The 24,462-nt window shown below is 44.2% G+C and overlaps 2 protein-coding genes across 4 annotated transcripts in view; both read right to left on the bottom strand.

Moving 5' to 3' along the window:
• The window catches only part of CHCHD3 (coiled-coil-helix-coiled-coil-helix domain containing 3), a 281,390-nt gene that overhangs the window by 144,766 nt on the left and 112,162 nt on the right, over positions 1 to 24,462 (bottom strand). The window lies entirely within an intron of this gene.
• On the bottom strand, positions 7,927 to 23,577 carry LOC127043187 (uncharacterized). The gene is made up of 2 exons (XM_050937027.1): positions 23,549 to 23,577; positions 7,927 to 8,827 (listed from the first exon to the last, which is right to left on the bottom strand). Coding segments are annotated over exons 1-2 (507 nt in total). The 5' UTR covers positions 23,550 to 23,577; the 3' UTR covers positions 7,927 to 8,321.

The following is a 24,462-nucleotide window of genomic DNA, read 5'->3' as shown; positions in this document are numbered from 1 at the left end:
ATGTAGGCACGAGGACGAATGGGTACAAACTGGATATTAGGAAGTTTAGACTTGAAATTAGACGAAGGTTTCTAACCATTAGGGGAGTGAAGTTCTGGAACAGCCTTCCGAGAGAAGTAGTGGGGGCAAAAGACTTATCTGGCTTTAAGACTAAGCTTGATAAGTATATGGAGGGGATGTTAGGATAGGATAGTTTAATTTGGGCAACTGATCTTGGATTATCACCAGATAAGTCTGCTCAATGGTCTGTGGGGAGATGTTGGATGGGATGAGAACTGAGTTACTGCAGAGAATTCCTTCTTGGGTTCTGGCTGGTGAGTCTTGCCCACATGCTCAGGGTTTAGCTGATTGCCATATTTGGGGTCGGGAAGGAATTTTCCTCCAGGGCGGATTGGCAGGGGCCCTGGAGGTTTTTCACCTTCTCCTGCAGCGTGGGGCATGGGTCGCTTGCTGGTGTATTCTCTGCAGCTTGAGGTCTTCAAACCAATTTTGAGGATTTCAATAACTCAGTCCTGGGTTAGGGGTTGTTATAAAAGTGGATGGGTAGGGTTCTGTGGCCTGCCTTGTGCAGGAGGTCAGACCAGATGATCATATTGGTCCCTTCTGACCTATGAGTCTATAATAGTCTGTTTGCTGCCAAGTTTTAAAGAAAGTCAAAACCACTGAACTGGTGGAAGTCACTAGCTCAGCACGTGGAAGCAGAGAGTTTGGTTGAAGTTTTAAGTCGCCTTTTGATAGCAGTAGGCTTTTTGGCAAGTACAAAGAGAATATTTTCTTCAGTTCAGTTTATTCAAATAGTTTAGTTCAACGACTAGTTCATTCAAAGTTAGGAAATCACTTGGGAGTTGAAAAAAGCAGAAAAGTTTGTTTTTGTCTTCCAGTTTCTGAATAAAAGAAAGAAGATGAGATGTACTACTTCTAAAATCTTGAAGGATATGTCAGTCAAAAACAATGAGTTCAGGTCACTAATTAAAGATAATACTTCCTTTGTTTAATAAATGTTTTAAATGCAAAACATGTTTTGTTAAACGTTTAGATAACTATTTTCTTGTGTATCCAGCAGACTGCAGGTAGCTTTATTTAACTAATTAAAAAAAAACAAAAACCAAAATGGCGTTTTGTGAATTTTTAACTGAATTTCCATCCAAATAGAACTTGCAACAAATCACACATAAAAAATGTAATCATCTAATAAATAAATGCATCCTTCACCATTTTGTAACATAAAAAAAATGTAAAAATTAAGAATCTGAATAACTGTATGTTAAGCTATATAACTGCACAAATAAATGTATATGGTGTAGGCAGCAGGTTTAAAAACAAACAAAAGGAAGTACTTCTTCACACAATGCACCATCAACCTAGACCTTGTTGCTAGGGGATGTTTTGAAGGCCAAAACTGTCACTGGGTTCAAAAAAAGAATGAGACAAGTTCATGGAGGCTATGTCCATCAATCGCTATTAGCCAAGATGGTCAGGGATGCAACTGTGCTCTGTGTGTCCCTAGCCTCTGACTGCTAGAAGCTAAGAGTGGACAACAGAGGATAGATCACTCAATGATTGCCTGTTCTATTCATTCCTTCTGAAGCACCTGGCATCGACTATTGTCAGAAGACAGGATACTGGGCTAGATGCAGTATCCTATTGATCTGACCCAGCATGGCCGTTCTTATGTACCCTTCCAGTTAGCAAAAAAAAGAAGTACCAAATTTAGTAAACTGCAATATTTAGTTGCAAAGAAACTTTTTTTTAAGTGGTTACCAACCAACGAGAATCAACCTTTCTTTAGGAAAATAAAAAGTGCAAACGCAAAACACAATTAAAATTAATTATTTAACTCAAGGTTTCTAGCTTGCTGATTTAAATCAACCCACCCTGGGTGAAACAGACCCAAAGAAGAAATTCTCTTGATTTCATTGACCTCAGAAAAGTAGTAGGAAAGTAGGATCTCTCTCAAAGCTTTCCAATATATTTCCTGTTTCTGAAAGTCTTCTTTTCAGTTCCTCCTTGAAATGGGATCCACAGACCAACGTAAGCAGAAGATAGAAGAGTTAAAGATGTTGCACTTCACATCAAATTCCTCAAACACCTAAATAAGACATGTGCCTTAAATATAGTCTGAAAAATTGGTTGAGGAGAGCATAATAAAAGAGTGATAATACAGACCACCTCAGAATCAAGCACATGAGATAATACAATGACATTCTAAGGCTTCTCAAATGTTTCACACACCGTGACCACAAGGAGTAAAATATATTAAAATTCCTTGGAAGGCCACAAAGCATTTCTGGCTAATTTCAACTTCCAGTGAAGATCTTGAGAAGCATACACCGAACTATGTACACAGGGACTAAAGGTATTACATGAGGCAGCACAGCCTTCATTCTGTCAATAACTCTAGAGGCGAGTTAGTACGTTTTTTAAAAATACTGAGTTAAGTAAGACAAGGTGAGTCAGGTAGTATCTTTTATCGGATGAACTTCAATTGGTGAGAAAGACAAAAAGTTGGTCCAACAAAAAAATATTACCTCTCCCACCTTGTCTCTCTAACACCTTGGGTCTGACATGGCTACAACAACACTGCATACAACGAGTTAAGAAAGAGCAGTACTGAAAAGCATGTTGACTGAATAGCAAGTACTGCATTTCCATGAAACTTTACTCCCAGAATCTTCCAGCAGGTTTTCAAGAGATAACAAAATCAATGAACCCTAAATCAATAGTGTTGTATGATCAGAACAATCTCACTGGCTGATCAGGTCTTGAAGGCACAGCTACTGAAAGTGGGCTTTTCCATATTAACACCGTCACGGGAATCATATACATCACACCCATGAGCAAGGAGTATAAAGGGGTAAAATGGAAAAAAAACCATTCCCTCTTTGAAAGATTATCCTCAAACACAAAGACGTGACGAGGAGGTTCTTTATTTTCATAGAAGAGACACCATTGTTACAACATATGATACTAAAGTATCAGTTGAAGCACTACCAGACTATTGTCAGCAAAAATGTTTTTGATCAGCTGTACAAAATGTAAATAGAAAAAATTACATGTAGCTTCATTACAGACACAGCTGATAAAAATGGAAAGAAATATTAAGTTAACAAACGCAAACCTAGCTGAATGAAGCAGCAAAATTCCTTAACAACCCATGCCCATATTTAGAACTGTTATAAAACTGGATTGACACATTGCAAATGAAAAATACAAACTTGGTTGCAAAGAACATCTACCAAAACCAGAAATAACATAACTGCTTTTTAAAAATCTTGAAATAAATTACACCTCGCTAAAAAAGTCAAGAACGTAGAAAAGTAAAACGGAGCTTGCAAACCGATGTACATGGAAGGCTAAACTGATATTCAAACAGATCTAAATCCACTACTGGTTTACACAAGCAGAACAGCTTTAAATTAACCAGAATCATGCTTGTTTATACCAGCACTGAGTCCACACAACAATTTTCATTTTCTTAAGAGGAGAATTTTAAATTATCTCACACACTAATAAGAACAGTCTGCACAAGATGGAACAAACAAAAAATATGGATATTGAAAACACTTCAACATAAATATATACAGAAGCCTACAAATGTTGTATTAACTGTAACACTGCACTGGTAAGAGTTTAGGACTCAAAACTCAGAAAATGCCAATGTTAAGGATGCGTGGACAGCCTCAACTCTGCCCTTTTGTTTGTTACAAAACATTATTTTACTCAGATGTCAACAATGAAAATCCATAGGTGTTCTTCCATCCCAAGTTCTAAGTACCCTTGCCATCTGTTAAGAACACATTACACAACCATTACAAGCCTAAAGATCAACAAATCCATCCTTTTGTGCACTTAAAACCACCAGGCAGTAAAATACAACCAAATATAACCAAAATTTCCCCTGCTTCAAATCTGCAAAGAAAACCCCCATCATCAGATCCTTCAGGCCTCCCCAAATATCTGCTTAAAAGAGTAGATTCTTGCAGCACTGGAGATCAATACTACCAACTCTAGTGCACGCCACAGGCTAGCTTCATCAGCCCAGTGAAAATAATTCAGTCCATGTCACCTCAGTAGCATTCTTACCTGCCTCACATACCCATTGAATAAGAGCACTGACGGCACAGAACCTCTCAGTAACCCATAAAATATTGTTCACAGTGAAAACATAATTGCCCAGTATTAGGCCTGGTCTACACTACGCGTTTAAACCAATTTTAGCAGTGTTAAACCGATTTAACACTGTACCCGTCCACATTACGAGGCCCTTTATATCGATATAAAGGGCTCTTTAAATAGGTTTCTGTACTCCTCCCCAACGAGAGGAGTAGCGCTAAAATCGGTATTACCATATCGGATTAGGGTTAGTGTGGTTGCAAATCGATGGTATTGGCCTCCGGGCAGTATCCCACAGTGCACCACTGTAACCGCTCTGGACAGCAATCTCAACTCGGATGCAGTGGCCAGGTAAACAGGAAGAGCCCCACGAACTTTTGAATTTCATTTCCTGTTTGCCCAGCGTGGAGCTCTGATCAGCACGGGTGGTGATGCAGTCCCAAATCCAAAAAGAGCTCCAGCATGGACCGTACGGGAAATACTGGATCTGATCGCTGTATGGGGAGAGAAATCTGTTCTATCAGAGCTCCGTTACAGAAGACGAAATGCCAAAGCATTTGAAAAAAATCTCCAGGCTACACAGTGCTGCGTGACAAGCGTAACGGAAAGCCAAAGAATCAAATGGACGGTCATGGAGGGAGGGAGGGAGGGAGGGGGGACTGAGGACTCCAGCTATCCCACGGTCCACAGCAGTCTCCGAAAAGTATTTGCATTCTTGGCTGAGCTCCCAATGCCTGTAGGTTCAAACACATTGTCCGGGGTGGTTCAGGGTATATCTCGTCAATTTACCCCTTCTCTCCACCCCGTGAAAAAAAAGGGAAAAAAATCGTTTCTTGACTTTTTTTAATGTCACCCTATGTGTACTGAATGCTGCAGGTAGACGCAATGCTGCAGCAGTAAAGAGCAGTATCCGCTCCTCTTCCCTCCTCGGGGGCAGACGGTACAATACGCTTGATAGCTGCTGAATACCCCTGGCTGGCCTCAGGTGAGAGTGGGAGGGGAGCCTGGGTAAAAATAGGAATGATTCCTGGTCATTCCCAGTAGATGGTACAGAATGACTGGTAACCGTCTTCATCATAGCAACTGGGGGCTGAGCTTCAATCAGCCCCCTCCCTTTCATGGGTAAAGAAAAGATTCTGTACTGTCTGGACTGTCATAGCAGCGGGATGCTGGGCTTCTCTCCCCCCACACCGCTTAATGTCCTGCCTGGACTATCATAGCAGCTGGAGGCTGCCTCCCCCTCATTTTATCTCACAAACAAGTCACTGTTCCTTATTCCTGAATTCTTTATAACTTCATGACACAAATGGGGAGGACACTGCCACGGTAGCCCAGTAAGGTTGGGGAGGACGGAAGCAACGGGTCAGGTTGTTGCAGGGGCAACCCCTGTGAATGGCATGCAGCTAATCATTTCTGCAGGATCTGATATGGAGCAGCTGTGCTCTCTGGTTCTCTGATACACTGGTTCTCTAGTACACTTGCCCCATATTCTAGGCAGGACTGACTATTTTTAGATACCATAAAGGAGGGATTGACTCGTTTTGCCTTTACGCCCCCAGGCGACCTCAGCCAGGGGCATTCATGATAGCAGCAGACGGTACAGAACGACAGATAGCCATCATCTCATTGCCAATTTACAATGGCAGCAGACGGCACAGAACGACTAATAACCGTCTCTGCTATCATGCAAAAGCAAACGAATGCTGCTGTGTAGTGCTGCAGTATCACCTCTGTCAGCGGCATCCAGTACACATATGGTGACAGTAAAAAAAAGCTGAACGGGCTTCATGGTTGCCGTGCTATGGCATCTGCCAGGGCAATCCAGGGAAAAAGGGCGCGAAATGATTGTCTGCCGTTGCTTTCCTGGAGGAAGAAATGACTGACGACATTTATCCAGAACCACCTGCGAAAATTATTTTTGCCCCATCAGGCACTGGGATCTCAACCCAGAATTCCAAGGGGCAGAGGAGACTGCGGGAACTATGGGATAGCTACGGAATAGCTACCCACAGTGCAACGCTCCGGAAATCAACGCTAGCCTCGGACCATGGACACACACCACTGAATTAATGTGCTTAGTGTGGCCACGTGCACTCGATTTTATACAATCTGTTTTACAAAACTGGTTTATGTAAAATCGGAATAATCCCGTAGTGTAGACGTACCCTTACTCTCCAACAGCTCTCCAGAAAAAGGAAAAGCAGCCCAATCCACTCCCAATATGGACTTTGTATGAATCTCATCTCATTTTGAGGAGACAAATCTGTTATGGCAGAACTACGTTCCAAAAAAAGGAACGCAAATACGTACGCTGAAGTCTCCGGGGCCATGACGGAAAGAGGCTATTCCAGGGACACAGAGAAGTGTCATAGAAAAATAAAAGAGCTCAGGCAAGCGTACCAAAAAGCCAGGGAGGCGAACAGGCACTCTGGGTCACAGCACCATACATTCCGCTTCTACCGTGAGGTACATGCAATTATGGGGGGGTGACGCCACCACTACCCCACCACTGTCTGTGGACACCTACAAGGGGAGAGTTGCACGGAGCGAGGAGGAAGACTCATTGCAGGATGAAGAGGAGGAGGAGGACAGTGCACAGGCGGCAAGTGGGGAATCCGTTTTCCCACCAGCCAGGAACTATTCTTAACGCTGGAGCCAATAACCTCCCCCAACTCCCAAGGTAGGCTCCTGGACCATGACCCCGGAGAAGGTACTTCTGGCGAGTGAGTCTGATTGGAGCCACGCAGTGGGTGGCAGAGGGGAAACCCAGCCACGCTGGGCTGTTCGCGTTTAGTTTAAAGGGCTCATCCCTGCTCAGAGCCTCATTGGAGCCATGCAGGGGGTGCGGGGGGTGTTGTGTGAAGCTATCGTCCCAGAAAGCCCATAGGCCCTCCTTTTATATGGCAAGACCACCAGGCATTGCTTGCTATGGGAAAGGGACCCCAGCAGTTTGAAAGCATTGAAATGAATGTAGAAGAAGCAGAACCCCACGTGTCCCTAGGCTGCCTGCAATTATGTTGCCCGGCCGTGTGTGATGGTTTACTCACACCAAAGTGGCAGGCACTTCAGTATAAGAGGCAAAATGCTAACTTGTACAGAAAGAACATGTGCTGTGTACTATGAATTGCATGTTTCACTGAGAAGGAGTGTCCCCTTTGTTCTCTGAAATGTATCTTTTAAAATACTACCCTCCCTTTTTCTCCTCCCGCAGGTGCAAAATGTTTCAACGTGGCCCCATCTACTCCGTCCCAGAGGCTGGCCCAGATTAAAAAGCAGAAAAAACAAACTTGGGACAACATATTCGCTGAGCTCACGCAGTCCTCCCGCACTGATAGGGCCCAGCTGAATGCGTGGAGGCAAACAATTGCGGAGTCCCGTAAAGCATTACAGGAACACGCATGACGACAGCAGGCAGGACGCTATGGTCAAGCTCATGGCGGAGCAAACTGACATGCTCCGCTGTATGGTGGATCTAATGCGGGAAAGGCAGCAAGACCACAGACTGCCGCTGCAGCCCCTGTATAACGGCCCTCCCTGCTCCCCAAGTTTCATAGCCTCCTCACCCAGATGACCAAGAACACGAGGGTCGAGGCTATGGGGACCCACACACTCAAGCCCAGAGGATCGCCCAAGCAGGAGAAAGCTGGCATATGCAAAATTTGATTTAGTTTCTGGACTTGTCCTTCCCTCCTCCAACCCCTACCCCCAGTCTACCTTCTCATTTCTCTCAATGTGTTGTGCAACAAATAATAAAGAATCTTTTAAAAACAATTTTGACTTTATTTCCTTTCATATATATAAGAGGTGGGTAACTTCAAGAGAAACAAACACAACTGTCACACTGTAGCCTGGCCAGTCATGAAACTGGCTTTCAAAGCTTCTCTGATGTGCAGCACGCCCTGCTGTGCTCTTCTAATTGCCCCGTTGTCTGGCTGTGCGAAATTGGCCGCCAGGCAAGTTTCTTCAACCTTCCAACCCTCCATAAACATCTCCCCCTTACTCTCACAGATATTGTGGCGCACACAACAAGCAGCAATTACAATTGGAATATTGGTTGTGCTGAGATCTACAGTCTACTGAGTCGGTAAACTGCGGCAGCACGGTTTCAAACATCCAAAAGCACATTCTACCACCATTCTGCACTTGCTCAGCCTATGGTTGAACTGTTCCTTACTACTGTTCAGGGTGCCTGTGTATGGCTTCATGAGCTAGGGCACTGAGGGGTAGGCTGGGTCCCCGAGGATAACTACAGGCGTTTCAACATCCCTAACAGTAATTTTCTGGTCTGGGAAGTAAATCCCTTCCTGCAGCTGTTCAAACAGGCCAGAGTCCCTGAAGATGCGAGCATCATGCACCTTTTCTGGCCATCCCAAGCTGATGTCAGTGAAACATCTCTTGTGACCCACTAGTGCTTGCAGCACCATGGAAAAGTATCCCTTGCGGTTTACGTACTGGCCGCCCTGGTGTGCCAGGGCCAAGATAGGGATATGCGTTCCATCTATTGCCCCGCCGCAGTTAGGGAACCCCAGAGCATTAAAGCCATCCACAATGGTCTGCACATTTCCCAAAGTCAATACCCTTGATAGCAGCTGGTCAATGACTGTGTTGGCTACTTGAAGCACAGCAGCCCCTACATTAGATTTGCCTACTCCAAACTGATTCCTGACTGACCGGTAGCTGTCGGGCATTGCAAGCTTCCACAGTGCTATGGCCACTCGCTTCTCAACAGTGAGGGCTAATCTCATTTTGGTGTCTTTGTGCTTCAGAGCAGGGGACAGCAAGTCACAAAGTTCCATGAAAGCGGCCCTACGCATATAAAAGTTTTGCAGCCACTGGCAATCATCCCAGACCTGCAGCACTATGTGGTCTCACCAGTCTCTGCTTGTTTCCCGGGCCCAGAATCAGCGTTCTATGGCATGAAACTGGCTCAACGCCACCATGATCTCCCAATCACCACATGCCGTGTTTCTAGGAACGTCTGCGTCCATGTCCTCACCAGTATAGTAATTGCACTGTTGTCGCTTCCTAGCCCGGTTTTGCAGGTGCTGCACATACTGCTGGATAATGCATGAGGTATTTACGATGGTCAAAACTGCAGCGGACACCTGAGCAGGCTCCACGCTTGCTATGGCGCCTGCATGTGTAATCCTGGAAAAAGGCACGAAACATAGGAGAGCTGTTCAGTTCAAGATGGCCAATAAAAAGTCGTAAATGGTTCTCTTCTGCAGCTTTCATGGAGGTGGGAAGCTCACTAGAGCTGCAAGAACAGGAGAGCAGAGTTTGCGGCGGAAGCTGTGCAGCTCATTTCACGATGGCCAAAAAACGGCGCGGAACTGTTGCCTTCTGTAGCTTCCACGGGAGCCCTGAACCAACAACATGGAAAAATTAGCCAGCGATGCAAGAGTGGGAGAGCAGAGTTTGTGGCGGAAGCTGTGCTGCTCGGTTCATGGTAGCCGAAAAAAGGCGGGAAATGGTTAGATAAAAAAGAGTAGATAGAAAGACAAGCGGACATGCGAGGTGGATTCATAGTACCAGGAAACAGGAGGTGCACTGTACTGCACCGCCTGCTGGCAGTCTGGAGTCTGCCGTAGCTTTCACGAGGGAAGAGCGAGTGACAACACACACCCAGAAACACCCGTGAGAATTTTGTGCCCAATCATGCACTGGGAGCTTACCCCAGAATTCCAATGGGCAGCGGGGACTGCAGGAACTGTGGGATAGCTTTCCACAGTGCAACGCTCCGAAGTTCAATGCTAGCCTCGGTACTGTGGACGCACTCCACCGAATTCATGCAGCTTAGTGGGGACACACAATACCGAATGTATAAAATCGCTTCCGAAAATTCGAATAGAATAAGTTCAAATTAATTTCGTACTGTAGACATATGCTTAGACTCGCTGGTACCCAGGTTAGAAAGCCCAAGCCCAGCCATCCAGGGTTGAAGCCAAAGCCCGAGCAGTTTAGCTTCACGGGGTCCCCTGTGGCATAGGGATCCAGGCAACTGCCTTGCTTGCTACCCCCTTAATTCCAGCCCTGACTTTTCATCTACTGGATATGCAGAAAAACAGTTGTGGTGGCATAGGTGGGCCGCGGAATTTTTATAGCAGGGGAAAGTGGCTGTCAGAAAGAAAAAGGTTAAGAACTCCTGGCTTACATGACTAATTCTGGCTGAAATTCAAGCAGAAGGACATACTACTGGGCCCTTCCAGATATTGCCCTGCCTCCACAGATGCAATTATAAGTTACTATTACTCAAATATATAAAAAAATTGTCTATAACCTTAGAAAGAATTTGAACAGTGTTTTTCATTTCTTTATATTTAACCTAATTATATTTTCATAACGACCTAGTATGTCTTTATTTGACTGACTTTTACAGTAAATTCTTTTCCTAGGTATGTATTTTAACAATTTTGTCAGTGTCCTTGCAGAGCTCAGGATAGAAACAAGAGAAAAGCTCATCTTGAACATGTCAGGATTCTGGTGTAATACAAATGTAATGTGCCCAGAACAGATAGGTTATCATAACCTATCTGTTCTGGGCACATTACATTTGTCAATACAGCTCAGATTTTCAAAGATAAAATTACAAGTGGAGCTGGTAGCTATGCCTATAGTTAAGGACGCCTAACCACTTTCCATTGTAATACAGTCAAACCTCGCAATAACGCACCCCGCCGTAACGCGAAATCGCATATAACGCGCTCACAGGTTGGCTCCCCTTTAAGGTATAATACAGTACGGTACTGTACCAATGGTCCCCAACACTATGGCAGGGGAGAGAAGCTGCAGCCATGCACCTGCCGGGGACAGAGAATTCCAAGGCTGTTAGCACTGGTGCTCTCTGTCCTTAGCAGGCACAGGGCTGCAGCTTCTCTCCGGCTTCTCCGGGGCTGCTGGGGCCAGTGCTCTCTGTTCCCGGCAGGCGCGGGGCCGCAGCTTCTTTCCCGCTTCAACAGAAGCCATGGCTCCCCACCTGCCAGGGACAGAGAACTCCGGGGCTGCGGGCACCAGTGCTCTCTGTCCCTGGCAGCTGCGGGCCCGTGGCTTCTCTCCCACTTTTAGAGTTTGGTAGCTAAATTCTCCAAAGGAACATCTCCACACCCTCACAGCTCCTCAGTATGCCCACTCAATGACTCAGCATGCACCATCTCAGAACTGCAAGTAGTGAGTAGGATTTTTTCCCTCAAATGGCTCTTCTCAGCAGCAGGGGGCCAGGGTGGTGCCAAGCACCAGAAGAGCAAGCAGAGAGACTGTCTCGCCTATGCTTACATACCCCTATGGCTAGCACCCAGGAAGCACCGAAGAAAAAGAGGCAACTTGACCTGAATGCAGGGAGAGAACCTGTGGGGACAGAACCTGACAGAAATGTGGGATGGACAGGAGCAGAAGGGTCAGAGACAGAAGCGGAATAATGCTGGAAGAACTTGACAGAAGCAGAGGGATACAAAGCCTGGAAATTGTGGCCAGTCAATTTGGCCATATTATCTCAGAAGTAATGCCTATAATTAGTTTCTTGTTTTGAAGATCCACTAGTCCGTTAGCCTGGTGAGAAACACTTCATCCTTTTTTTTTTTTTTCAATATTAAGATGGTTAATTCAAATCACGTTTGTAAAACAATATTTCACAACTTCTCATTTTCCTAATCATCACGCAGATAAACAGTGGGGATCATGACATTAGGATAAGTAAGTAGCTTACAATTTTGCATAGGAGAAAAACTCTTGCTGTTTCCACTCCACCCCCTCCCTTAGGGCTATGCAGTAGTAATAAATGAGAAAGTCCAGAGTACTTTATGATAGATAGTTAATGGTGCTGTGCCTGAGCCAACAGGCCTCTTTCCACAGCATCTGTCACAATTCATAGTCATTAGCATACCTTTAATGGTTTCTTTTCAAAATAATTTCTACTAGGGCATATAGAATACATCAAGGTGGAAAGTATCTGACATTGAATAGGGAATTCCAAACATAGGCAAAATGTTCTAGCCCATGTAAAACTTAGGAGTAAAATAGATCTTTTCAGTATACATAGAGGATATATAAAAGCAGCAAAGAGTCCTGTGGCACCTTATAGACTAACAGACGTACTGGAGCATGAGCTTTTGTGGGTGAATACCCACTTCGTCGGATGCATGTGGATATATGAGGATATATGAATACACTGTGGGCTATTATTTTCCACACTTTAAAGCTGACTTTTGAAGCCAATTTTTGATGAGCCTCGTCCAGTCTTATTGTATTGCCCTTTTTGTATTTAGAGCACAGATACTAGTCTAACATCTTAACAAAGGAAATAGAAATGTATACAACACGAAGAGTGGTCAAGTTATTTGTACTGTGAAAGGCTGAACTGAAGGGCTGCCAACAGAGTTTTAAAAATTAAGCCACGATGGTAGACCTCATGATGATAGCTTAGAGTGTTGGTGTTTTGGTATAAGTGAGGAAAGACTTCACTAGGATATAAATCAGACTTTCTTTTAATGCTTTTGAAGGCTGGGAAAGAGGAGATTGAGGCCAGAAAGGAAGCGAGTGTTATTTCTATATTTAAATACTGGGGAGGTGCTCATAGTGTGCTGATGAAGATCATACAAGTACCTCAATAAATAGATCAGTAAAGCCTGGCATGGTTTTTGCTTTGCTGTACTGTAATTAAACTAGACATGCATCCTACGAAGTGAGTATTCACCCACGAAAGCTCATGCTCCAATAAGTCTGTTAGTCTATAAGGTGCCACAGGACTCTTTGCTGCTTCTACAGATCCTGACTAACACGGTTACGCCTGTGATACTTGTAATTAAATTGATATTTTGAATTTCCCTTTCTCCCCTATCACCCACCCACTTGGAACATGAACACATACACAAAAATAATCACAGCTATTTCCTACAGAAGTTTGTAAAGGTGAGAGTTAGAAGAAGATGTGTTCAAATATGAGAGGGGTAGCCGTGTTAGTCTGGATCTGTAAAAGTAGCAAAGAATCCTGTGGCACCTTATAGACTAGCAGACGTTTTGGAGCATGAGTTTTCATGGGTGAATACTCACTTCTTCAGATGCATGTGGTGGAAATATCCAGGGGCAGGTATATATATGCTAGCAAGCAAGCTAGAGATAACGAGGTCAGTTCAATCAGGGAGGATGAGGCCCTGTTCTAGTAGTTGAGGTGTGAAAACCAAGAGAGGAGAAACTGGTTCTGTAGTTGGCAAGCCATTCACAGTCTTTGTTCAATCCTGAGCTGATGGTGTCAAATTTGCAGATGAACTGAAGCTCAGCAGTTTCTCTTTGAAGTCTGGTCCTGAAGCTTTTTTTGCTGCAGGATGGCCACCTTAAGGTCTGCTATAGTGTGGCCAGGGAGGTTGAAGTGCTCTCCTACAGGTTTTTGTATATTGCCATTCCTAATGTCTGATTTGTGTCCATTTATCATTTTCCGTAGAGACTGTCCAGTTTGGCCGATGTACATAGCAGAGGGGCATTGCTGGCATATGATGGCGTATATTACATTGGTGGATGTGCAGGTGAATGAACCAGTGATGGTGTGGCTGATCTGGTTAGGTCCTGTGATGGTGTCGCTGGTGAAGATATGTGGGCAGAGTTGGCATCGAGATCCACAGAGCCAGACGTGTACCCAGAAGCCTCCTACTGCAAGACAAACCCAAGAAAGAAACCAACAGGACTCCACTGGCCATCACATACAGCCCCCAGCTAAAACTCCTCCAACGCATCATCAAGTATCTACAACCCATCCTGGACAATGATCCCACACTTTCACAGGCCTTGGGTGGCAGGCCAGTCCTTGCCCACAGACAACCTGCCAACCTGAAACATATTCTCACCAGTAACTGCACACCGCACCATAATAACTCTAGCTCAGGAACCAATCCATGCAACAAACCTCGATGCCAACTCTGCCCACATATCTACACCAGCGACACCATCACAGGACCTAACCAGATCAGCCACACCATCACTGGTTCATTCACCTGCACATCCACCAATGTAATATACGCCATCATATGCCAGCAATGCCCCTCTGCTATGTACATCGGCCAAACTGGACAGTCTCTACGGAAAAGGAGAAATGGACACAAATCAGACATTAGGAATGGCAATATACAAAAACCTGTAGGAGAGCACTTCAACTTCCCTGGCCACACTATAGCAGACCTTAAGGTGGCCATCCTGCAGCAAAAAAACTTCAGGACCAGACTTCAAAGAGAAACTGCTGAGCTTCAGTTCATCTGCAAATTTGACACCATCAGCTCAGGATTGAACAAAGACTGTGAATGGCTTGCCAACTACAGAACCAGTTTCTCCTCTCTTGGTTTTCACACCTCAACTACTAGAACAGGGCCCCATCCTCCCTGATTGAACTGACCTCGTTATCTCTAGCTTGCTTGCTGGCATATATATACCTGCCCCTGGATATTTCCACCACATGCATCTGAAGAAGTGGGTATTCACTCACGAAAGCTCATGCTCCAAAACGTCTGTTAGTCTATAAGGTGCCACAGGATTCTTTGATGTGTTCAAAGAAAGTGATATGAGTGAACCTATTGGCCACAAGTGTCCTGTGGAGTTCAAGAAAAGGTAGATAAGATTTTCATGCCAGTTTGGTGTGCACTAAAAGTCTTTTAGTATTTACTTTAGCTCATTTGACCTTATGGAAAAACATAGAGGGAGGGGTGGCTAAAGGGAAAGCCCATGTATTCACCTTCAACAGGATTTCTTCCTAGCCTGATAGACTCATTTCTTGTTGGTTAAATAAAAATTGCTGTACTCCAGCTGGTGCATTGGACACTGCTGGAAATGGGACTTGTCAGACCGCCCTTCCTAGAAGACAGGCTGCCACTTCCTGTAGTACTAGGTGCAGCTTTCCACTGGCCTTTAAGGAAGCATCAAGTGCACTACAATGCAGTAGTGTTGAAATAATTATGGCATGACAAGAGACTGACATTTGAAGAATTATCTTATTTTTGGCAGTTAGTTCATTTTTAGTAAGCCTGGTCCTCTCCCCCTCCCCCCCACTCCCATTCTTCTGCTACTAGCATTCACCATCTCTTTTCTAAAATTTTAGACTGAAAACTCTTCAGGGCAGTTGTTAGGTCATTCTATTTGACAGAGGCACCTAAAGCACATTTTGGGACACTATATAAGCAAATACACGATTATAGTAATCATAATAATTATATAATTAGGTATAATCAGACTGTTGGTAACTTTTTGTTAACATCTGTTTAAATTAAACTTCTGACATACACTTGGGGGAAATGCTCCCTTTGTGAAAGATACAACCCCCCCCCACAAACTCAGAGCTGTTAAACTGTCCATTCCTGTTCTCTAAATAGTCTTCCAGCAAAAATAGAACAGCCAAGAATTTATATTTATAGTGGGGAAAGGGAATAAATTATTTTAAAGTCCCCCGAAACATTTGTTATACACAAATTTAAAAACGGCAACAATAGTATTTCTTTGTAGGTCACCATTAAGTTCCCCCATACATTGTCTGAAGCCCCTTTGTCTCAGCTAGAACCATGAGCAGTTCAATTTCATAACTAAATATTAAATAAGCCATACTGTGTAAAAAAGGACAAACCACACACACACACACAAAAAAAGAACCCAACCCAAAGGATAGACATTACTTATGCTTAAACTGTAGTTAATACAGAAAGAAGCATCACTGTGGGAATATAGAACATTTTTCCATCTCATTTTTACCTTATTATAATTTTTAAATACTAAAAAAAAACCCCAAAAATATTTAGTTTAATAGTTTCTGTCTTTCATACACACAAAACTCCAACTTCATATTTAATTGCCATAGCACCAAATACCAGCCTTCAAAAGTATATAAAGAAATCTCTTTAGTCAACATCATTCTATGAATAGGCAGGCTGGATGGAATGTTCTTCATTCGTGTGTTCACACTGAAGGTCAGACAAGTTAGTTCAGTGGTCCCCAACCTTTTTGTGGCCAGTAGCACATTCACGTTTTCAGAAGAGTGTGGCGGGCGCCAACAATTTTTCAAGGCTTATTTTATATTTGTACATTAAATAATATGAAAAAAATAATATTTAATATTACATAATATATGACTTGCTAAGACAAAAAGGGTAATTTTACATGTAAAAGGTATTAAATTAAATTATTCGACAATTACTCTTTCACCTTACCATGTGAATTTGCTTTTTTATATCTACCTGTAAAAAAAATTAGGGAGTTTTTACAAAATAAATATCATAAACAGTTTTCATCTTAAATTTAAAAAGTAAAACATTGTTTAACTGCTGGTCCAAAAATATTTATTATTCTTACTTTAAACACAGAATGAAGGCTGTAGCCCCGGAGTTCTCTGTCCCCAGCAGGGGTGGGGCCGCATCTTCTCTCTGGCTTCAAAGCTGGAGAGAAGGGCCTGGCGCTTCCTGGGGACCGAGAACACCAGCGCCCGCAGCCTGCAGCCCCGGAGAAGCCAGAGAGAAGCCGCAGCCCCGCACCTGCCAGGGGCAGAGAAAACTGGCGCCCGCAGCCTGCAGCCCTGGAGTACTCTGTCCCCAGCAGGCGTGGGACCTAGCTTATTTCCCCTGCTGGGCACTAGGCAGGCACACATAAATGCCTCAGCGAGCACCATGGTACCCGCGGGCACTGCATTGGGGACCACTGAGTTAGTTCAATATCGTACTGCATTCAGGACAGCAGAATCTGTGACACAGTCCAGCACCAATTCAGACTTACGATGTACTGCAGAATAAGCTTTAATTGAAGAAAAAAAAAAGTTTCTTCAGTGTGTGTCTTGAAAAATTGTTTTGTGGAGAAGCTAATTTTCAAAAAATACTAGATGTGAAATCAGAGAGTGTTGATGTTCCTTCGTGCAACAGTGTGAACTACCCTATTCACCATTTGTCTTCCAAGAGTTAGTGTTGCCTGATGATGACAATGTAAATGTAAACTACTTATCTAATAGTTTAAAAAAATCCCAGTCATGTGCTTATCTATCACAGTTGGATGTAGTTGTGGATCTAGTGTCTTGCTAGTTGAGGTCATGAATTACTGAGGTGGAGGAACTAGGATTTAAAACGTCTCCCCAAAAACGGGGTCACCCTTTAAGTGCGAACCAAGCATGAAGAGGCAACTTATCTCATTCTGAAAGGCCCAACACTTCCACTATCGTTTGGGTGCAAAAATCCTAGCCATATCCCACCCACACCTTCCTGAGTGCAAAAAGGCCCAAGTGTCCATTACAGGTTCCCAGCCGCTCCTGATAACTTCTACTGTACAACTACACACTGCATAAAATCAGCAGAACGTGGAAAATATGGGTGTAGAGTAAAATAAACTGAACATACCAAAATAAACCAAAAAGTATGATGTATTTAAGGCATTTTTCATATTCAATAAGATCCTCCATTTCTTAATTTACATGAATCTGCAGCAGAATTCAGCAGTGGGATATTTAAAAGGACACTTACAGCAGAATTTAGGTTTAGCTTGCTGCAGAGTAGGCAGAGTCCTGACTACAACTAACATTCCAAAGGTACATTGAACGAATGTCGTAAATCTGCTGATATCATGGTCACTTATATGGCCGCCCATAACGTTTATATTATACAACTCGCTGGAAATCTTTGTTCCATTTTTGTTCATTTCATAATGTAGGCGCATACTCCCAGGTGGTGTACCAATCAAAATCGTCACACTGGACCATGAAAAATTATTTTAGGGCTGTTCTGAATTAATGATTTTTCATTTATTGCTACATTATTTATTAGGTAACTCAACACTTTTTATTTCTTGCAGGATAAATTAGTCTTCCTTCTCATATCTTGTATTTCAACCCAAGGAAAAAAAAATAACCAATGTATTCTGGGAGAAAAATGTGTCAAGACAAGATATTAGAATAGTGTACTAACCAATTATATTACAAAATCAGAATGCAAGTCCTAAGACTTAGCAAGTTATTTTGTCAAAATTGAGGGGACTTTATTCGTTACATTTAAAAAGATTTCTGTCAGGGGAACATGTTTTAATCCATTACCTGCATTTGTACCATGTCATCTACAAGGACAAAACCTGACAACTTTTTTATTTGATTTTTGTTGTGTCACGCAACTGGCAGGGTACACACACGCCAAAGGCCCAGAAGTAATCAAGCGGGGGAGGAGGGGAGAGAATATGTATACACATGTACTATGCTGAAAACTAACAGAGAATGTTATTTAAAACTCATTCCTTTTTTGATGTCTGAGGGCAGAAATGGGTCTAACCTCTTTCTAATGTATTGAGTCCCTCAAGAAAAAAGCAAAAATATACATATAAAGACTCAGTATATTTTCTTGTTGCCTGTGCAGGACCAGGAGTGATGGCGCTCATTTGAAGAGACAGCACAGCACATCTTTTAGTGATACAATAAAAAAAAAAAAAAATAGCAGCAAGAACAAATCAGTTCATATATGAAGGAAGCAAAAGGAGAGTATTAAGCTTTGAATTAAAAATTAACTCCATTTGAATTCAACAGAAAGAATACATGGGTGGAATAGCAAGGTTTGTTAAGTGATACCTGAGCTGAATGCTGGGATAAAACCTTGCTTAATTTTATCTCATCTTATCTTGGGCCTAACTACTATTGAAGAATTAAGAATAGAAGCCAAACTCTCTTTAAACGTTGCTTGGAGTAAAAGCAGAATTGTCACAAACATACAGCTACGAGTAGCATAAAATCCCTCTTTGCCCTGTAAAGGGTTAATTCCTCTTTTACCTGCAAAGGGTTAAGAAGGTCAAATACCTGGCTGGCACCTGACACAAAGGACCAATAAGGGGACAAGATACTTTCAAATGGGTGGCGGGGGGAGGGGGTGAAGAGGAGAGGCTTTTGTGTGTCTGTTCCCTGTGGCTTTGGCCTGAGTAAGATCAAAGAAGCCAGCAATCCAACTCCTATAGAGTTAGTAAGTATTTAGCAACGAAATGTGTTAGATTTACTTTTATTCTGGACTGTGAATTTTCTCTGTGCTGAGAGGGAGGGTATTCCTGGTTTTCTTTTTGTAACTTTAAAGTTTTGCCCAGAGGGAAACTCTTGTGTTTTGAATCTGATTGCCCATGAGATTATCTTCCATCCTAGTTTTACAGAGGTACTCCTTTCACCTTTTTCCTTTAATTAAAATTCTTTTTAAAAAATCTGATTGATTTTTCATTATTTTAAGATCCAAGGGTTTAGGTCTGTGTTCTCCTGTACCATTTCGTGAGGATATATTCTCAAGCCTCCCCAGGAAAGGGGCATAGGGACTTGAGGGGATTATTCTCAAGCCTGCCCAGGAAAAGGGGAGTAGGGGCTTGGGGGGATATTTGAGGAAGGTATGGCTCCAAGTGGCCCTCCCTATATGTTTGTTTAAATCACTTGGTGGTGGCAGCGTTACCTAATCCAAGGTACAAGGAAGAACTTGTGCCCTGGGGAGTTTTTAACCTAAGCTGGTAGAAATAAGCTTACGGGGTCTTTCATGCGGGTCCCCATGTCTGTACCCTAAAGTTCAGAGTGGGGAGGGAATCCTGACAAGAGTCAATTCAAGATCCAAACAAACAATTTTTAAATAATTATAATGAATTTTTTTTTAGGTCCTACACCTGCCCCCCAAGACACCTGACAAATATGGTGATTTTATAACTCCATTTCACTATTGAATTTTCTTTTCCTATCCGTGGATTTTTCAAATAGCAACAAACACAGGAAGATACTATGCAGGGGAAACAATTAAACCAACTATACACAAAGTGCTTTTAAATGCACAAAATACACAAACTGGAAAAAAGAAAATTATTTGTATTGCTTCGTACAGAAGAATGTTTCATTGCCTGAATGAATGTTGTAGTTGACAAAATGAGGATAAGAAAGGGAAGCAGCTCACTCATCTTAGGCCTGGTCTACAGTACGCGTTTATACCGAATTTAGCAGAGTTAAACCGATTTAACCGTGCACCAGTCCACGCAATGAAGCCCTTTATATCGATATAAAGGGCTCTTAAAAATGACTTTTGTACTCCTCCCCGACAAGGGGAGTAGCGCTGAAATCGGTATTGTCATGTCGGATTAGGGTTAGTGTGGCCGCAAATCGACGGTATTGGCCTCCAGGCGGTATCCCACAGTGCACCATTGTGACCACCCTGGAAAGCTATCTGAACTCGGAAGCACTGACCAGGTAGACAGGAATAACCCCACAAACTTTTGAATTTCATTTTCTTTTTGGCCAGCGTGGAGAGCTCACCAGCACAGGTGATCACGCAGAGCTCACCGGCACAGGTAATAATGCAGTCTCCTGAGAATCGAAAAAGAGCTCCAGCATGGACCGCACGGGAGGTACTGAAACTGATCGCTGTATGGGGAGAGGATTCCGTGCCAACAGAACTCCGTTCAAAAAGACGAAATGAAAAAATATTTGAAAAAATTTCCAAGGCCATGATGCAGAGAGGCCACACCAGGGACTCAGTACAGTGCCGTGTGAAAGTTAAGGAGCTCAGACAAGCCTACCAGAAAACCAAAGAAGCAAACGGAAGGTCCGGGGCAGGGCCGAAAACATGCCGCTTCTCAGCTGAGCTGCATGCAATTCTCAGGGGGTCCGCCACCACTACCCCACCCCTGTCCGTGGATTCCGAGGTAGGGGGTGGTAATCTCAGCCATGGCTGAGGATTCTGCGGACGGGGAAGATGAGGACAAGCTTGCAGAGAGCACACAACACTCCGTTCTCCCCAACAGCCAAGAGCTTTTTCTCACCCTGACGGAATTACCCTCCCAGCCCTCTCAAGCCACTATCCCACACCATGAAGCCATGGAAGGGACCTCTGGTGAGGGTACCTTTGTAAATATAAAATATGGTTTAAAAGCAAGCGTTTTTTAATTATTAATTTGCCCTGAGGACTTGGGATGCATTCGCCGCCAGTACAGTTACTGGAAAAGTCTGTTAACATGTCTGGGGATGGAGCAGAAATCCTCCAGGGACATCTCCATGAAGCTCTCCTGGAGGTACTCCAAAAGCCTTTGCAGAAGGTTTCTGGGCAAGGCAGCCTTATTCCGTCCTCCATGGTAGGATACTTGACCACGCCATGCATGTAGCAAGTAATCTGGTATCATTGCATGACAAAGTCTAGCTGCGTATGGTCCCGGTGTCTGCTGGCATTCAAGCAACATCCGTTCTTTATCTCGCTGTCTTATCCTCAGGAGAGTGATATCGTTCATGGTAACCTGGTTGAAATTCAGGAATTTAATTAAGGGGACAGAGATGGCCATTCCCACTGGGCTGTTTGCCTGTTGCTTAAAAGAAATCCTTCCTTGCAGGTAGCCAAGCAGGGGGAAGGGGGGCGGGTGATTGGCGCTGAGCTTTTTCATGTTTGGCTAGCAGGGATCTTCCCTGCTACCAGCCACGCGGTGGTGGTGGTGGGGTGTTTAGCAGTGATCTTCCATGATACCAGCCACGTGGTGGGAGGAGGGGTAAAGTGATCATCCCAGAGAATTGGATGGGGGGGTGGTTTCTGCTGCTGCATGTTAACAGGAAAGAAGCAGCACTGAACGGGCTTTGCTTCCTCTTTGGTAAAGGAGGGCGCTGGATATATGAAGGCTGCAGAAGATAATGGCTTATCATGGCCGCATGTAAGCCGAATTCTGCTGCCCAGACCTGCGTCTGTGAGATCTCTAACACCAGAGCCACAGGCACTCAATATTAAGATGCAAAATGCAACTTTGTAGTCAAATCACATGTGCTATGTAAGGTGAACAATGTTGTTCACCATGAAAGAGTATAAGCATTGTTCTGTAAAATGTATCTTTTTAAATACTTCTCTCCCTTTTTCCCCTCCCTCATGCAGCTGCAAATTTTTCAAGCCTTCCTACTCCATCCCGAAGGCTCTCTCAGATAAGGCGGTGGAAAAAAAAGAAGCGAGACGAAATGTTCTCGGAAATCATGGAAGTGACCCGCAATGAAAGAGCTCATCTGAATGAGTGGAAGGACGTGGTATCAAATTACAGGAAAGATGCCAGTGAACGTGAGGACAGGAGGGACGCTAGAGATGAGAGGTGGTGGTAGGAAGATTAGAGGTGTAGGCAGGAAGATCAGCGGTGGCAGGATGCTACTCTGGGGCTGCTGCATGATCAAACTGACATGCTCGGGCGTCTGGTGGAGCTTCAGGAACAGCAGCAGGATCACAGAGTGCCGCTGCAGCCCCTGTGTAACCACCCTCGCCATGTTCCACATCCTCCTCACCCAGACGTGTAAGAACGCGTGGGGGAAGGCTTCGTGCACACGCTCACTCCACTCCCATGGACAGCCCAACCAAAAGGCTGTCATTACTTTGAAATGTTTTTAGTGGCCTTTTCCTTCCCTCCTATCCTCCTCCTAAACCACACTCGGGCTACCTTGTCAGTTCTCTCCCTCTTTTTATAATGAATTAGTAAAGAATACATGATTTTTAAACGATAGTGACTTTATTTCCTTAGGTAAGCTGTAATCGCAGGGAGAGGGTGGGTTGTTTACAGGGAATGAGTCAATCAAGGGGGGGGGGTCATCAAGGGGAAACAAACACAGCAGTCACATCGTACCCTGGCCCGAGATGAAACTCGTTTTCAAAGCTTCTCTGATGCACAGCGCTTCCCGATGTGCTCTTCTAATCGCCCTGGTGTCTGGCTGCGTGTAATCAGCCGCCAGGTGATTTGCCTCAGCCTCCCACCCCGCCATAAAGGTCTCCCCCTTACTCTTACAGAGATTGTGGAGCACATAGCAAGCAGCAATAACAAAGGGGACATTGGTTTGGCTGAGGTCTGAGCAAGTCAGTAATGTGCGTCAACGCACCTTTAAATGGCCAAATGCACATTCTACCACCATTCTGCACTAGCTCATCCTGTAGTTGAACAATTCCTGACTACTGTCCAGGCTGCCTGTGTATGGCTTCATGAGCCATGGCATCAAGGGGTAGGCTGGGTCCCCCAGGATAACTACAGGCATTTCAACATCCCCAACTGTTATTTTCTGGTCTGGGAAGTAATTCCCTTGCTGCACCTGTTTAAACAAAGTAGTGTTCCTGAAGACGCGAGAGTCATGAACCCATCCTGGCCATCCCACGTGGATGTTAGTGAAACGTCCCTTGTGATCCACCAGTGCTTGCAGCACCATTTAAAAGTACCCCTTGCGGTTTATGTACTAGGTGCCCTGGTGCTCTGGTGCCAAGATAAGGATATGGGTTCCATCTATTGACCCACCACAGTTAGGGAATCCCATTGCAGAAAAGCCATCCACTATGACTTGCACATTTCCCAGAGTCACAGCCTTTCGTAGCAGCAGCTTAATGATTGCTGTGGCTACTTGCATCACAGCAGCCCCCACAGTAGATTTTCCCACTCCAAACTGATTCCCAACTGACCGGTAGCTGTCTGGTATTGCAAGCTTCCAGAGGGATATTGACACTCGCTTCTCAACTGTGAGGGCTGCTCTCATCTTGGTAATCCGGCGTTTCAGGGCAGGGGAAAGCAAGTCACAAAGTTCCATGAAAGTGCCCTTAAACATGCGAAAGTTTCGCAGCCACTGCAAATCGTCCCAAACCTGCAAAACTATGTGGTCCCACCAGTCTGTGCTTGTTTCCCGGGCCCAAAATCGGCGTTCAATGGCTAGAACCTGCCCCATTACCAGCAGGATCTCCAAAGCACAGGGGCCCGTGGTTTGAGAGAATTCTGTGTCCATGTCCTCATCACTCTCGTCGCCGTGCTGCCATAGCCGCCTCCTCCTCGCCTGGTTTTGCAGGTCCTGGTTCAGCATAGACTGCACGATAATGCGCGAGGTGCTTACAGCGTCCATGATTGCTGTCTTGAGCTCAGCAGGGTCCATGCTTGCTGTGCCATGGCGTTTGCGCAGTTCACCCAGGAAAAAAGGCACGAAACGGTTGTCTGCTGCTTTCACAGAGGGAGGGGTGAGGCTGTACCCAGAACCACCCGCGACAATGTTTTTGCTCCATCAGGCACTGGGATCTCAACCCAGAATTCCAAGGGTAGGGGAGACTGCGGGAACTATGGGATAGCTATGGGATAGTTACCCACAGTGCAACGCTCCAGAAATCGACACCAGCCTCGGTACATGGACGCACACCGCCGAATTAATGTGCTTAGTGTAGCCGCATTCACTCGACTTTATACAATCTGTTTTAAAAAAACAGTTTCTGTAAAATCGGTATAATCCCGTAGTGTAGACATACCCTTAGTTCAAAAGCACCCTAAGGGAGGTTTTCAGAGTTGAAATAAAACAACCATTTAACTAGTAAATAGCTCAAATGACAAACCATAGTGGGATTACAATCTGCAACAGGAAATGTAGCCTCATCTATAGGC

The sequence above is a fragment of the Gopherus flavomarginatus genome, chromosome 1 (assembly GCF_025201925.1).
Source record: "Gopherus flavomarginatus isolate rGopFla2 chromosome 1, rGopFla2.mat.asm, whole genome shotgun sequence".
In the NCBI taxonomy this organism is placed as follows: domain Eukaryota; kingdom Metazoa; phylum Chordata; order Testudines; family Testudinidae; genus Gopherus; species Gopherus flavomarginatus.
Note: the sequence above shows the minus strand (reverse complement) of the source record. Positions and strands in the feature narration are given on the sequence as shown.